The sequence below is a fragment of the Haliaeetus albicilla genome, chromosome 14, assembly GCF_947461875.1.
Source record: "Haliaeetus albicilla chromosome 14, bHalAlb1.1, whole genome shotgun sequence".
NCBI classification, from domain to species: Eukaryota; Metazoa; Chordata; class Aves; order Accipitriformes; family Accipitridae; genus Haliaeetus; species Haliaeetus albicilla.
Window position 1 is genome coordinate 20,703,861 of NC_091496.1, and position 15,804 is coordinate 20,719,664.

The window sequence follows — 15,804 nt, forward strand, 5'->3', positions numbered from 1 at the left end:
TGATACATCATCTAAAGGATAAAAAGAAAACATGGTCCTAAAAACTGAAACATACATGGGTAAAGGGAGTTCCTGAATGAAGCACACTTTAAAAAAACCCCAGAACACTTTATTCAATAAGAATTTTTTACTCGAGTTTTCAGTCAGCAAGGAATATGTTTTCTGCCCATGACTGTTTCAGCAATACTGATTTTTTACACTAATGGAGCTCCTGTCACATTACAACTGGCCCTAACCAAAATTCTAACTTTTTTTCCTTAGTTTACCCCTTAACTTGTTTCATTCAGCAATCTAGGCAGACATCCTTAACAAAAACATCTAATAAAGGAGACTACAGAGCATGCTATCTTATTCTAGTTTATAGAATGCAACCCATGGCATATTAGATTATTCCTTTCCAAAGGGACTACTTAGTAAAGAAAGGAAAACAGCACCTATCTTCTTAAAACTGTATTCAAGTGAATATTTTCATAGGTAAATTTTTGCACTGCAAATTAATATCATTATAGCAGAAGAGGGGAACATTATTTTTAAAATTCTTTTTCATGTGAAATCCAAGTTGCTGCTTATTCATGAAGTGTTGGAATAAAGATAACCATCCTTTAATGCTCAAATCTGTTATGAGACAGTGCTCGTCAAAAGGTCCAACTGCTTTTTAAGTGAATCTTTCACTTTAATTAGCTTGGTAGCCTACAGGGCACAATTAGGTATTGTGATGAAGCTACAATGACTATGGCTTTCCTATGTTGATAACATCATTAAGTTTCACAGAGGCAATCTGACAACTGAAGGGGTTACAATCCTGCAGATACATCAAGTAATACATCTTTGCACACATAGATTACATAGCAAATTATTGCCGTAGCACAAACCTGTTCCATTATGTATCTTATATAGGACAATTAGGACATACCTGCGCTACATGATGAAACAGCTACCCAAACCAAGTAGACAGGTTTTACTTAATACCACTAAACTTGTAGGTAGCCTCTCTCAAACATATCTAACAATACAACTCAGTATTAGAGTATATACTGACTAGGAATGCATTGTAATATTTATGTAAGAAACAGGACGGAGCTAAATACCGTTCAGTACAAAGATTTTCTGTGCCTTTCCACAGAAGTTGAATTGCAGTGCTGGAATGACAATTTGCTGCTCTCTTAGATTATTCAGTCATCAGCAAAATTACATCAAAAGACTTACTTAAAATTCACAGTCAAGATGATAGAGGAAGTTTTTCCAACAGTACTAATTTTGGTTTCAAATTTAAAGTAAAAGGAGGTAGTGCAGTAAGGTTCAACCCAATTTTACTGATGCCAGGTATATTTGCCAGTGGCCTGTGGGTTGTCTTGTAATGTGATATCTGAAGAGGGTTTGTTTCCATCAGTATGTGTGTGTAAGAAAACATCAACTGGTCTCCTGGTTTAACATCTTCTCTTTTGTCATACCTGTAAAGAATAAAGAAGGCTTATTTACATTCCTTTCTTTACCTATTAAACATCTCTATTATCACAAGGTCATGTAGCATCCAAGATGAAACACAAAAGGAACTGTAACATTCTCAGTTATACCTCTTGATTAAATAAACCAGTACTGGAGGAGGAAATAATATTTTTGAAGAGTTTAGGTAGCCAGTCATTCCATGCAAGTCTTTCTGCTGCTACTGTGATATAAATCAGGACTCCTAGAAAATTTCTCACTAGTCCTCTATTTGAGTTCTATGGAGAAAGAGCACATCAAAGTCTAAGACTGTAGAAACCTGGACTCATTTTTAAGTTTTACTCCACAAGAACTGTGGTTTGGATAAGTGTGGGGGTTTTTTTGGTTTTGTTTTTCTTTTTTTTTAATTGAGAAAAAAAAAGTTATGAGGCACTTTAGCAGAAAACTTTCTCTTCTGGTAGTCATACATTAAAGTAGGAGCCTCAGAGAATAGCAGGGAGAATAATTCCTTGAACACTGTAGGAAAGAAAGAACAGCCTGGCAATTACAGTATTAACTTGGCACTTGCTATTTCTGGGTTCAGTTCTCTGATCTACTACATGTTTGGGCAGGTCACTTTGGGTCAGCTTTTATAAACCTGTTTAGGTACCTAAATATATACAAATTATATATTTTAAAAAATTATATAAGAAGTAACTAGTGAGTTCTAAAACTATTTAGCATATACACTTAGTTATTTCTTATAAGGAGTTATATTCAATCTAGCCATAGAGGGAATTTAGAGGCTGAGAAAACAAGTGACTGACTTAAGCATTTGGCAGGGATGTGAAAGATCTAGGTTCAGTCACTCTGTGTGATCTAAGCCCAGAACTTAAGTTTCTTATCTCACAGAGCTGTATGAACCTCTATAATTTTCTAGAAACTGAGATAGTTCTCCCTCACTGTCTCATGAAGACACGGTTCTATTTCGCAATAGTTAGTTATTCATTCACTGAAGAGAGTCAGGTGGAATTTATAGCCCAAGGGTTAGGATGCTCATACTGGACATGGCAGCCTGATTTGAGTCCACAATCCAACAACTTCAAAGGGGAAGAATAAGGTAAGTCCACCCCAAAACACTCTGTAGACCACTGTTAAGTGTGCTTCCAAAAACAAGAGACCTGGATTCAAATCTTTGCCCTATATCCCAGAAAAACATTCTACACTAATGCTGGGCAACAGTCCAGAAGACAAAGGTTAAGATGGAGATTACTTACCTCTAGTTTATGACAAGACAGTCTTTGGCATCTAACTATAAAAGCGTGTCTGTGCACTGTAACCCAAGCGAAGAGCAGTGCCCGGTTCTTCACCCTTTCTGTTGCCCTTTTCTGTGAACTGTTTTCTACCAGCTTTTGGAGCTCCTATTCTTAGGCACGTGATTCCTCCCATGCATTTCACAAGCAACTTACTCAAGGCTGTGGCATGGACACTGGTAGGGAAGTGGTAGTGTAATCCCAACTCTACACACTCTTAAACGCACCTAGATGCAGCCTGGATTTACTCCTTTTGCCACATGTGTCTTTGCAGGCCTGGCCTCTCATCTGCCTGAATTCTCTGTGAAAAACTGGAAACAATATCAATTTATATTTTTACAACACTCCCTGACATAGCAGTCATTAATGTTTAAGATATTTAAAGCAAGTACTCTACAGCAAACTAGAGGATTTGTGTGGATTGTTAACTAAAATTTTGGCAACCCAGAACAGACCCCAGGCTGACAGAATCCAGAGGTGTCAATAAATGCACCATATAATGCAGGATTAGACTTTGCAAACTGAACAAGTGCTTTCTTCTAAAAAAACCTGCACACTAACTTCATCTGCTATTTCCAAAAAGATTGCAATACCACTTAGGATGGTACATGCATCCAAACTGGCAGAAGGAATGTCCTACTTCATAACAACTTTACCAACTACTAGTTTTGCATTTTCTTCATCAGCAAATAAAGGGCCTTTCATCTGGCTGCAAGCATCTCTGGATTTTATTATTTTTAAATACTTTAAGCTTACACAGCATATTTATTCCTGGTTCAAAGAGACTGCACTAATTGAAGACAAGACTGTAACACCTGTCCTGTGTAAGAACCTGAATCAAGCTTCTTTCAATCACCCTTTGAAGAAAAATAATAGATCACTTGCATTTTTCCTGAGGCAAATAGATCTAATCTGAGCACGCCACCGAAAGCTGTTAACTTTAAGACACTTATTTATAGATTGTAGTTAGTTAGTTAGAAAGATGTATTGTTAGTTAGAAAGATGAATCATCAGCCTTCATAGCCACTCTATCAATAAATCTGTTTTCACCTGATGTACACATTCTATGAAGATGGTAAATGAGTTTTCTCATTTTCAGACCCATCTGAAAGGCTGTCACTTCCTTGGAAAAAGAGAAAATGGACAGCTGGTGCCACTGAATTTTGCACTATTGTGCTGTGTCATGGTTTAACTCTATTAACTCTATCCCAGCCAAAACCAGGACATGCTGTCAAAGCGGTAGTCCCGTGTATGATGCTTAGTTGTGGATTTTGCCTGATTTTTTCAATGTGAAACTTCATGGTGAATCAGCCCTCCCTTGAGGCTTTTTTACGATGAGTAAAGATAAAAAGTGAGAGAGACAAACTGCTCTGTAGCTGCAACACTATGAAACAACCATCAGTAACAGGGATATTATTCGTTTACCTTCCAATCCCACTACACTACAGCCTTGCAAGCCCAAAACAATCCAAAACCCACCAACCCCAGAAAGCTCATGGAAATTAAGAATTGTATTTAGAGAGTAGAGTTGTTTTCAGAGTAATGTGTGTACTTAAGTATATTCAAAAAACAAAGATTGGAACATTTTAGCTGTCATGCGTCTTCTATCAGTTGTACTCTCATAGTTTAATGTCTCATGATTGTTGGTGGCTTAAGGCTTTCTCTAGACTGAACATGCAAAAAACAATTTGAAATAAACACTGGATGGGTAACTGTGAAGGCAACTCAGCTTTAAACTGTCCATATCATCACAATATTATGAGAGAGTATGGAAATAAAATAAGACCTAGCAAGCTCATTGGTTTTTATAATTCCCCCAGGAGCATACTTTTTTTTCCCCTTCTCCCTCTTTACTTCCCAAATGCTTTTATCTCTAAACATACCAATAATTAAATTATGTTTGTTCATCTGATCCTGAAGACTGTAACTGGGAAAAAAGAACTCCATGCTCAGAGTACTTCTTAAATCAAAATCTGCTTGTATTGCTTTTGTTTTGTGCAAGTATGAAGTGAGGCTTTGTGTCACTTTCTGCTGAATCATTTTCATTAAGATCACATTTTAAATTAGAAACCTACACTTCAGCTGAAGAGGTAGGCCTAAGAATCAGAAAGGTGCCTTTTTTTTGGTCTGCATCCTGAAAAGCAAACAATGCCGTCCCACAAATGTCTCCTACTATTCATTCCAAAATTCTGATTCTTAAAACTGTTGTACATCACTACTGGTCATGGTAACAAAGCATTCAACTGCTTTCTCTCAGAGCGAATGGACGTGACCGATAGTCCACAACAGCAGCATCAATGCAATCTATGTGAAGGACATTCCACATAAAAATAGACTTTGTATATTAATATGCAGATAAGCCTCACATCATTCAAATACAAACAAAATGAGAAGATACCCCCACAATTATATACGCTGTTCTGCCAAGAGCAGAAAAGTGTTCATCTACAGCTGTGTTTTATGAGATCTAGTGAGATGTCAAATGTAGCTGCATTAAAGATATTGGTGTTTTAGTAAGCTAACAATTTTTTTGTACTGTTTCTGATGTCTTTTAAAGATTCTACGCTATTTAGGCAAACCAGAACCAACCAAAACAATTAAAAAACGTTGCAGTGCTCTATTTCTGAAATGGCAGCACTGCACACATCAAAATTCTCTGAAGATTCACATTGTTCTTGACCTGGCTTAATAAATATGCTGTACCAGAAACAGTATCTGTGATACTTGCCCCTGTGCATATACAAAAAAGGAAAAAGCAGGCTGCTATCTTCAGATCAAAATACCTCATTCACAACATACCTCCAATCTGAATTGATTTCTAGAAACCGAGAAACTCCTGTTTGTGCTGCAGCCACATCAATATGAACAGACACATCTACAGAAAAAAGAAAACAAAGTACAATTTCAAAATTCTTCTAAGAGCACTCTGATTAATAAATTAACAAAATAGTAACAGAAAACATGCATGTAAATAGTGTGAAGTAGTAATATCCAATACATGTAAAGATACACTAGCAGAAAAAAAAATGCAATTGAAATTAGACTAACATACCTCAAGCCAGCTTTACATACCTGCTGTTGAAGGTACCAACTCATGCAACTTCTGAATTGCCACTCCTCCAGGATAATTGAAATGTGAAACATATAAAGATGTTGCTGAATAAGCAGCATTAACTAGAAGATGCATTATAACAAAGAAAGATCCAAGTTTGTACAGCCAAGATTTCCGGTAGTTATTCAGACTGTTGAGGGGGGCGGAAAAAGAGTAAGAATAAACTGTTATTTTTCTTTCATACTGGTCATTGACTATTGTGACAGAGCTTTTACGAAAACTGCACTGCTAGATAATAAAGATTAATGCAAACTTTATTACAATCATGTGTATGGAATGCATACAAATTAGAATATTCTCATTAATAAAAGCTCATCAATAAAGCTAAGTATTTCTGTGTTTAAAACCTTTGGCTATGAAAGTATTCTCTTTCAAAGAATTTCACAATTTAACTTCAATGTGTTTACTCAAAATACGCAAGTTTAATTATTTAATACAAACTCCACATTTCATGAGCCCCACCTGTGCATTAAACTATCTCCTAAGGTAAGTTGTGTTAACAACACAGTAGTACACTGGAATGTATCTTTTTCTCTGGTGGATAAAATAAACTGAATTGTAACAGCGTAACAGTAAAATCAGGGCTCTATTCTTGACACTGACCCAAACTGTCAAATGGTCCTACCAAATCATTTAACTTTTCTTTGTCTCCACTTCCCTCATTAGTCAAATGGGTACAGTGATACAGACCTCCTTTCTAAAGCATATGAAGATCTCAAATCCAAGAGATTTGAGAAGATCTGAAGATTCAGACTCCAAGATTAAAAAAAGTGCATAAAAATAGTAATAATAGTTTTGCTTTTCTTTTGCATTTTCAAGAAGAAAAAACCAAAACAAAACAGAATTTCGAACTTACATTCGTGAGCACATTTTAGCAGCCACTATGTTGAAGACAGGGAAAGTATATATGATAAAACGCAGCTCTTTGTGTGGGAGAAATGAATACAAGAAAATAAAGCCCAGTGCTGGCAAAAGTAGTATCCGAGTTCTCTTTTCCGCTACACCTAAAGGCACAAATACAATGCTGCATCCCAAAGCACGAGGCAGGGCTGAATAGAAATACCACAAGAAGGGGGAGGTCTTCAAGGTGAAAAGGAGAGTTAAGGATGCTTTCACTGCTGACAAGTAAAGTAACTATTCTTTACAGTAGTACATGCAAATTTTGCAAATATGCAGTATACTTTATATATATCGCATTCTTCCAGGCATTTGGGTTTCTGCCTTACCCTTTGAGAAATAAAAGCAGTTGCGTAACTACATTCACATCACCCAACATCAAATGGTGCTAATGATGGGCAACCTGAAAAACCAAGGGGAAGAAACCTGGCTTTAACATTGGTAGAACACAAAGAAGCAAGAAGAAACAGTCAGCAGAGGAGAGTTAAAATTTACAGAAAGATCTAAGAAACAGACATTGTCTCATAAGCTTCAAATAATGAAATACTAGATGAAAGGTAGAATTTAACACTGTAAGCGAGTCTCAGGAATAGGTTACATCAAGTCTTCGCTTTGGCTGGTAGTGTTCAATAGGTCTTTTTCCCTGGACGTTTCAAAGGATACTCCCCAGTTGGAACTTCTGTTCAAAATTGTGTTATACCAAAGCACTTTCCCCTCTGGCCACACAAGTTGCCTCCAAAATAGAGAATCCACAGCAACTGTTAGCCCTAAAACAATTAAAAGAAATACAAATCTGCGTGAATTAAAAACTAGGGAAAAGCAAACTAGCAGATCCAAATTGCACATTTACTGATGAGATCAGCATAAACTGGAACACGCATTGTAAGCCTCACCCAAAGCCACAGAGAAGGCTGAATCTGTCTGTCTTGCAGTGGAAATGCAGGGGAGGGAGGCACTTCTTAATAGAAGCACGTTAGATAGGAATCTGACTGAGATTTGCCTCACTCCAACCCCAGGTGTGAAAAACAGTGGTTTAATTAGTTTGTTTCAAAAGAATATTAGAGCATTAAATTTAATGAATGGTAATAAACCCAGGTTAACTTCAAATGGTACTAAATGGATTTTTATTGTAAAGCTAGTAAGTTAAGATAAACAATCTCTAGAAGTTTGCTACTGTTTATTAGGTCTGAGGGAAGGAGGGTAAGGGATGAAAGGCAGAAAGACAGAAGAGTAGCAAATCCATCAGCCCCATCTCTTCCACTCAGCTCTCTGAAAACTGCTCTGGTATTTAAGAAGTTTGCCCAGAGATGGAATGGGAGTACCAGTAACTAATTCCCATTGGACCTCCAAACTCTTATGCTGTGAGGTGCCTCCAAATGCACATGGCATGATCTTACTGTTTCTACTGCCCATGCTGTGGAAGGAACAGCACGCTACTAGAGGTCATCATCAGGCATCTGACAACAGCATTTTTAATTAGGTAGGCTGGCAGAGAAGCTTAGAGTACTTACATGCATATGCACGAGCCTTCCATGGATCGGTAGAGACAAAGAGATTTTTCAACGTCTCTAGCATGGATAATCACTTAAGCTATTAAAATTAATGTAATAAAGAAACAGAGCTGAACTGTGACTCTCCCTACAACCTTCTTGCTCAGTATCCCAGTCTGTCACACTGTTGTATTTTATCCTGGGATTCAGCTTATCATCACGGCAATAGATACTACAGCAAATAATGCAGGTGTAGCTACAGCCAGGTACTAATTACACTAAAGTCAGCTTGCATGTCTAAGCCTTTTTAAGACCAGGACATCATACGTAAGCATCTAAAGGTGGGAGTCACAGTTTCTACTGCTCCATGCACACCTATTTCCTCACATGGAAATTTTCAAAGAAATAAATACCCTTGTCATATTACTAGAAAATGGAATCAGATTAAAAAAAAAAGGCCTAAGGGCCAGGTCACCAGAGAAGTCAGTCCAGATTTCTGTTGAATTTACTACGTGGCATTTGTTTTTTCCAAGCAAATACTTACCCAACCAAAAAATTCCAGCAGGAACAGCATGGGAAAGTACCTTGAATATGGAGATTCTTTTAGTTAATAATGTCACCAGGAGCATGAGGCCTAAGAAGATGCAGAGCTCTGATCTGAAGACTATAATTGCCAAAGCCGAGAACCAAATGAATGGCCTTTGCTTTTGCTGTATCCAAAACGTCAATGCCAGGAGCACTGCAAAAATAAATAAAGCACACTGTCTCACACACTGAACTATTCATTTTTTAAAGGGCAACACTTTTCTCAATACTAGTGTCTTGTTCCTCTAAGTTCCCACCAATGCTCTCTTGGTCTTCCTACCATTTCTAGCGCAGAATTTCTTCCTCTGTTAGAGAAATGTAATTTGGAATAATGCACAACTTTCTACTGTTGATGCTTAAGTAATTAGGAAAAGTATAACCACAGAAGAAACACATGGGAACTCTTCCTAGACAGTATATTTAATAGCCTTTGGGTAAAAAAACCCAAACAAAAACAAAAACAAACCCAAAACCTTGAGGAAGTACTAAAAACCATTTGAACTAAGATTCATGATTATTATTGCTCAGTATCAGCTGAAGAATTATTCTCTTGGCTGAGTATATCCTGTGTTCATGATAACAGCACGCCATTTCAAATATGAAAAAGAGACTACAGACTACCGCTCAGGGAGAAGAACTATAAATCCATTTGCACAGTTAGCTGAAGACACACCATAACTCTACAGATGAAGTTGCCTCTACTTTTTCCACAGTTTATGACTACATAGTAAAGTGGTCATGATCCTAAGGAATATGTATGAAATATTAATAGTACAAAACCATGAAGAAACTTGTATTTTTTAATACCTGCAGAAATTATCCAAGTTGTTTATTACTACACAGTGTTTATCTGACAATTCAACTGCTTTTTATTTTTCAGTTCTGATCTAGACAGGTTCTTACACCAACCTCATGATTTTATTAGTTGAACAACTTGCACTGAAGCATTAAGTGACTCAGCTACCATCTGTCACATGTGGTTAATCTTCCCTCTCATCATCTCTAGGGAAAAACTGTATGTGTAAAGTAATGTTTTGACTTTGGGGTTTTTTTTTCCCCCTTAAGTGTACAAACTGCTACATTTGTAGATAACTCCAGAAGAGGAAGGTGGAGAGGTTGTGGTGGGAGTTTGTTCCACAGTCTCATGAGAAAGCTCTTTCCTGTGTAGACAAAGTTCACAGATTTTTTTTTTTTTTGAACTGCAGGTGTACCTTCTGCCTTTTCAATAGCTCTATGTTTTATGCATCAGGTATGTGTACCTAAACCTTTAGTTAATCAAAGCCATCTGACAAACTCCACATATACTCAGATTCAATAAAACTTGATTCAATGGTCATTGTAAGCATATACGGTAAAAAAAAAAAAAAAAGAAAGAAATCCCAACTGCTGAAGTCTTCTAGCCTTGCTACCACACAATTTAATCAAGCACATATATTATTTGTCTATGTCTGACCTCACATTTTCTGTGCTTTAACTACTGACATATTTGAGAAGAATTTTTATATTTTAAAATTATTGCTATGCAAATGCTTACCAAAAGGGAGTGCAAACACATTAGGGAGGGTTCGTGTACAGTAAAACATCAAATGAAACTGAGTAACAGTGATGAGACAGAAGACTGTTGATGTAGTTGCTCCAAACTGCTTTCTAACTTCTTTCTGCAACTTCCATAATGTGTAAATCACACTGAGCCCCAAGCTTCCTCGGACTATTAGAAGAATAAAAATGGGAATTAAGAGTTATACCAGACGGATCGCTAACGAACAACCATGTTACATAACATAATGGGAAGAAGTTATGAAGAATAATACTGAAGATACCACAATATAGCCCACTTCAAAGAAAAAAAAAAAAACAAACCCAAACCTCCCCATTAGTTTGTTTATTTTAATCCACCTTTAACTTGTCTGATACTTTTGCACAAAGGTCAATGCTCCTATGTCCAAGTTAGTATTTTCTGAAGTGTACACAGAAGCACACATGAGAGCGTGTTCTCCGAAGACACTTGCTTTTTCTAAACTGTCTGACATTTGTTAGTACCGACTTTCTCTGTGCTGTTAGTTACCCCAAATTGGGGGTGGAACTGCCATGCTAGCTTTAAGTACCGACAGTCTGCAAAATCCCTCATTAAGGAAAAGAATATCACATTTTAACCACTGATCCAAACACTGAATGTTAAAACAATGTCACCCATTAGTCCAGTAGTAAAAATCTGTATTCTGATGATTTAAAGTTCTCATACCTATCAGCTGCGAGTAGAACTTGGACATTCTTAGCACAGAAAGTACGTATATAGCTGGGCTGGAAAGAGCAGCAATAAAAATTGGTCCAAGGAACGTTCTTGGGACAACTCCAGGAAATTCATGATGGTCATACTGCAAAAAGGAAAATCTAAGTAAGACAGGCAAATCAGAAACAAAGGAAAACTGGGATAACTCATATTCACATTGCATTTGCCCTACTCATACAGCATGGAATTGCAGTCTTTACTAACAGTGTCCAAGAAATCACACCTTCTTTTGAATTTACCTTATCCAAGTCCAGCTGGTGGTATACCACATCATGGATAGCTTGTAGGTTAAAGCTTTCCTCCACTTTTGTAAAAGGACAGACAGTTAAATGAACAAAGGCCACAACAATAATCAGCAGCAGCAATGGGAATGACCGCCCACTCGAGCTCCTCTTCTGAGCCATACTGGGTTTGAAATTCACGTATACTCTGTTATTATTAAAAACAAAATTAAAAGAAAATACATTAGTAACACAGTATAAAGTGTACAAACAGAAAAAGACAGATTGATAATGCAAGGAAAACTTACTACAGTACTGTAGAAGTTTAAACAAAGGCTAATAAATGAAATAATCCATCCAATTTTTTTTTATACATTCAGTAAACTGAGTAGATAGCCAAAAATGTGTTCAGATAGCATTTCATGATTTATGCCACCTTCTGTAAAGATTTTAGTTTTCACCTAGAAAAACTCAGACAACATAGACCCTACTTAACACAGTATTTCCCTTTGCGTTCTATACTGCCACCACTGCCGAGAGTGCCACCTCAATTACGTCCGTGCTTTGCGGGAGAGACAGCTTTGTAACTTACTCTTGCTTTAATCGCACACTGGATTTACATGTGATCTTTCGAACACACTCTCTCATTTGTCTAGGACTCTGAAACTAGTGGGAGAGGAACCACGAGGATGAGAAGTTGCTCAGAACAGAGCACTTTGACCTTTTGAGTTTGCTGGTGGCTAGGTCCGGACTCGTCAAGTGAAGGACAAGTCCCCTTCGGCACCCACACCATGTGTCACCATGGCCTGAGATGGTCTGAACCTCATCCTTCCTACTGCTACCCAGAAATGAAGGCCATCTCTCCCTAGTGCTCAGTTTCACAACACTGCACTGAGCCATTCTTATGGTAGTGCTTCGGATGTATGTTACGATGATGATAAAATCATGTGTCCAGGTGATGCCAGAGCAAATAAAGCACAGGTATTGTCATGGGTAAACAGCTCATCTTTTCTAGTTTCAGATTACGAACCAGTAAAAAACAAAACAAAGTTATTTTCCATGGCCATTTCCAGCAAAAACATGGTAATCTACTTCACATTCTTTTAATTTAAGCTTCCCAGTTTTTGCTAAGTCTACAATTTAATGAAAGACAAGAGATTTTGGTTATTGTTATTCTTGTTCTGTTCTCACAGAAACAAAGCTTTAAAAATAGCACCTGTAAGGTACAACTGGGGTTTTGGTTAGAGAAATTTTCTCCCATGTTTTGGTCTAAATATGTCCATCAAACAGATGTAAAACAGTTGGCAGATTTGCTAGGATCATGTAGCAACTGCACCTTTTCCTGAACTGATGTTTGTCCTGCTCATTAGTAAAAATAAATAGTGAGCTAACGTTCCTTATTTTCACAGCTAACACCAATAAATCCCCAAATTTGTGTACTTCCTGTAAACTGCATGCATCCCCATATTATTTATATGCATCACTGGCTGCACCTCTTTTTCTCATAATTGTTGCTGTTACAGACTGTAACTGAAGCTCTAACTCTGGGCTCAAAGACAGAGAGTTCTGTGGCAGGTCCTTAGGATTTTTGGCTTGTTTTGCAATGTTAAGAGCCTAAATAAACACAACATACCAGGAAGCATGAAGAAGTCTTTTTAATCTGTGCCTAGTACTACTTCTTTACAAGGATGCTATGCTATGATGGAATCCTTCTCCCACAGCAGCAGTAAAAGAGGTATGGGACTGCCATCAGGAGCACCTCAAGAAGTATTTGGCAGGAATTAAGCCTCTGCACAGGATAATTCATCTTGCACAAGTTCTTGTCTGTAGAAAGCTCTCTTGCTGAATTCTTCCAATACACACAGAGGCATCTCATGTTTCTGGTCAAACTTACCTGAGCGAAAAATGGACTCTGAAGGATCAATCCACCGCCGCATATACCAACACAGGCACTTGAGTAGCTTGTGCCATGTGAAGTAGCATGTAATACACCAGCACAGTAGGTATTCCTCACTCCCAATTCACAGCTTCTTAACATTTCACGTATTTTAGGACAATGAATCCTTGTAAAAGGACCCAAGTGCCAAGAAGCTCTATTTTTTCCTTCTTAACGATTATCAGTTGTATAATAAAAAGATGTTACCTTCACCTATAAATATTGGATTCTTTGACAACTCTACAACATAGCCTGCTCCTGACATCTTTAGCTGATCACAAAAATAATCAGTTTCCAACTTCCTAAATCATCAGAATGACAGGGAAGCTACATAACCCATACACAGTTTATCGCAAGGCTTTTTTTTTTTTTTTTATCTTGTTGACTCCAATCCTTTTGTATGCCTGAAGAAAGTAAGCTTGCCAGCAAACTCATACATTTCAAAGATAATTACATGCATTATACATACTGAGATTCCCTGAAGGGAAACACGCTAGCAGATAAAAAAACCAAAGCATGAAGACAACACCTAGGTTTCTGAGATAGAGCCTAATAAATTTAGTGGTCTTGTCAAAACTCAAGATAACTTGCTCTGTCAAAAACTGATGCTGACAAACCTCAAAATTCAAGTGGAATTTATTGAGACAAGTAGACACTGCATTTGACATTTAAAATAAATTTGCTATATAAAGGCAAAATACTTGCAATTACAACTTTTATTCTTAAGTGCCAAAACCACAGAAACAGATTTTCACTTAATAAAAATATTTTAATAATGAAGGTTTGAGGAATACCGTAAGTGAATACAAATAGTTTTATCCATCATTAACGTTCTAACAACTTTAGAAGAATCTTTCTCGGACCTGCACCACAAAGCCACACTGACTGCCCCCCAAACGTCTACATCAAGACTGAATCATAGAAGAGCGGAGATTTCCAACACATTCATCCCTTCTTGGGATTAAACTGGGCGAAACTAAATTGTTTTCTTACATTAAGAAAAGAAAAAAAAGGCTGAAGCGCTTTCATCAAAAATGGTTTATTCTGTTCCTATACTTTTTCTGTGGAAGTGTCATTAGTTCCAGCAACTGACTTTTTACTCTTCCCATGAAAAATCTACCATATTTAGCTCACTTATGTTTTTCAGACACTCTTCAGTACAAATAGGTTAGAGTCTGGCAGCCAAACTGTTGAATCTGTCTGCGGAGACTGCATTTCACTCCCTCACACGCTCCGTATGGAGCAATCTAAGCAGAACCACCGAGAGCCTCCCACTATAAGGTCCTCCCTCTTTGGCTTGATCCAGCTGTGGGGAAAACTACGTTGTATTATCTTCAACTTTCATGGCTTTTGCCCTGTGCTTTAACAGCTCTTCCAACTTTGCTCTCAAGCTAACTTCTGAATGAGGTCAGATTTAAAACCTGTGGCTGCTGGGATCGCTTTTTCTTCTTTTCTAAGAAGGAGCACGACAGTCGCTATTCTTATACACATTTCCTCACGAGTGTGGGGACTGGCTACAAACAGGAAAAAAAAAAAAATCGGACAAAAAAGAGAAGAGCGAGTTGAGGCAGGAAACGAAGCCTGGGACGGCACCAGCTATGAGGGTACGACGAAGCTATGTCGGAGACGCCACTCTTCGGACCGGGCGGGGAAGAAGCACACCCAATACTCCGACTGAGCCCCCCCGCCCCCGCAGCGTGTGCCCGGCGCTCTCTAGCGGCCGGCCCGCCGCAGGACGCCCGCCCGCCCGCCGCCGGCTCCCCTTGGGCGGCGCGGCCTCCTCCGCTCCCCGCCCGCCGCCGCCAAGGCACGCCGAGCGCCAGCGACGGACGCGGGACGTCGAGCCCGCCGAGCCGGGGCGCGGAGGAGGGACGAGTGCCGGCCGCCGTCAGCCGGCGCCTCACGGCGGGCTCGGCGCCTCACGGCGGGCTCGGCGCCGCCCGCCCCGTCAGGGCGCTGCTGGGCAGCCCTGGGGGGCGGCAGGACGAGGCCGCGCCGTCACCCGCCGCCTCTGAGGACACCGGCGCCGGCCCCGCGGCGGAGGCCGCCCGGCCTCCTCAGGAGGCGGCTGCCCTGCCCTGCCCCTGCCCTGCCGCCCCGCCGCCGCTACCGCGCCCGGGAGGCGGAGGGCCGGGGCGGGGGGAACCCGCCTGGCAGCGCCCCCGCGGGGGACGGGGCTCCCGGGGACGCCCGGTCGCAGCCGGGCTGCGGCGAAGGAACGGGGCCGTTGGCGGCCTCCCCGCTCCCCCCTCACGCGGCCGTTACCTCCCGCCCCGCCCGCGGGCGCGGCGCCCTCCGCCCGGCCCGGCCCGCACTCACCGCCCGGGCGTCCACGTGGCCGCCCCGAAGAGGGCGCCGGCAGGAGACGGCGGGAGGCGGGAGGGGGGGGAAACAGCCCCGCGCCCACGTGACCAGCTCTCCGGCCAGCCATGTTAGGTGAGGGCAGAGCGAGCCCCCAGCAGCGCAGGGGCTCCCTAGGCGGCTGCCAAATACAAATGGCGGATGCCACCGAAGCCCCTACGGAGCATCGCGCCTGCC

General features: G+C 40.0%; 1 protein-coding gene across 1 annotated transcript; it reads right to left on the bottom strand.

Moving 5' to 3' along the window:
* Positions 1-87: 87 nt before the first annotated feature.
* ALG12 (ALG12 alpha-1,6-mannosyltransferase) lies at positions 88-15,760 on the bottom strand. Its single transcript, XM_069801932.1, has 10 exons — positions 15,586-15,760; positions 11,349-11,538; positions 11,062-11,194; positions 10,354-10,527; positions 8,779-8,973; positions 7,408-7,511; positions 6,704-6,927; positions 5,808-5,977; positions 5,535-5,610; positions 88-1,451 (listed from the first exon to the last, which is right to left on the bottom strand). The coding sequence occupies exons 2-10, from the start codon at positions 11,511-11,513 to the stop codon at positions 1,220-1,222; spliced, it is 1,473 nt and encodes a 490-aa protein (XP_069658033.1). The 5' UTR covers positions 11,514-11,538; positions 15,586-15,760; the 3' UTR covers positions 88-1,219.
* Positions 15,761-15,804: the final 44 nt, after the last annotated feature.

Excerpts from the sequence above, each read along its gene's own strand:
- ALG12 (XM_069801932.1), bottom strand. The coding sequence starts at position 11,513 with ATGGCTCAGAAGAGGAGCTCGAGTGGGCGGTCATTCCCATTGCTGCTG. Across the intron at positions 8,974-10,353 it reads TGTGTTTGCACTCCCTTTTG|TGCTCCTGGCATTGACGTTT; the intron begins GTAAGCATTTGC and ends TTATTTTTGCAG. Across the intron at positions 6,928-7,407 it reads ACAGAAGTTCCAACTGGGGA|ACCTCCCCCTTCTTGTGGTA; the intron begins GTATCCTTTGAA and ends TTCACCTTGAAG.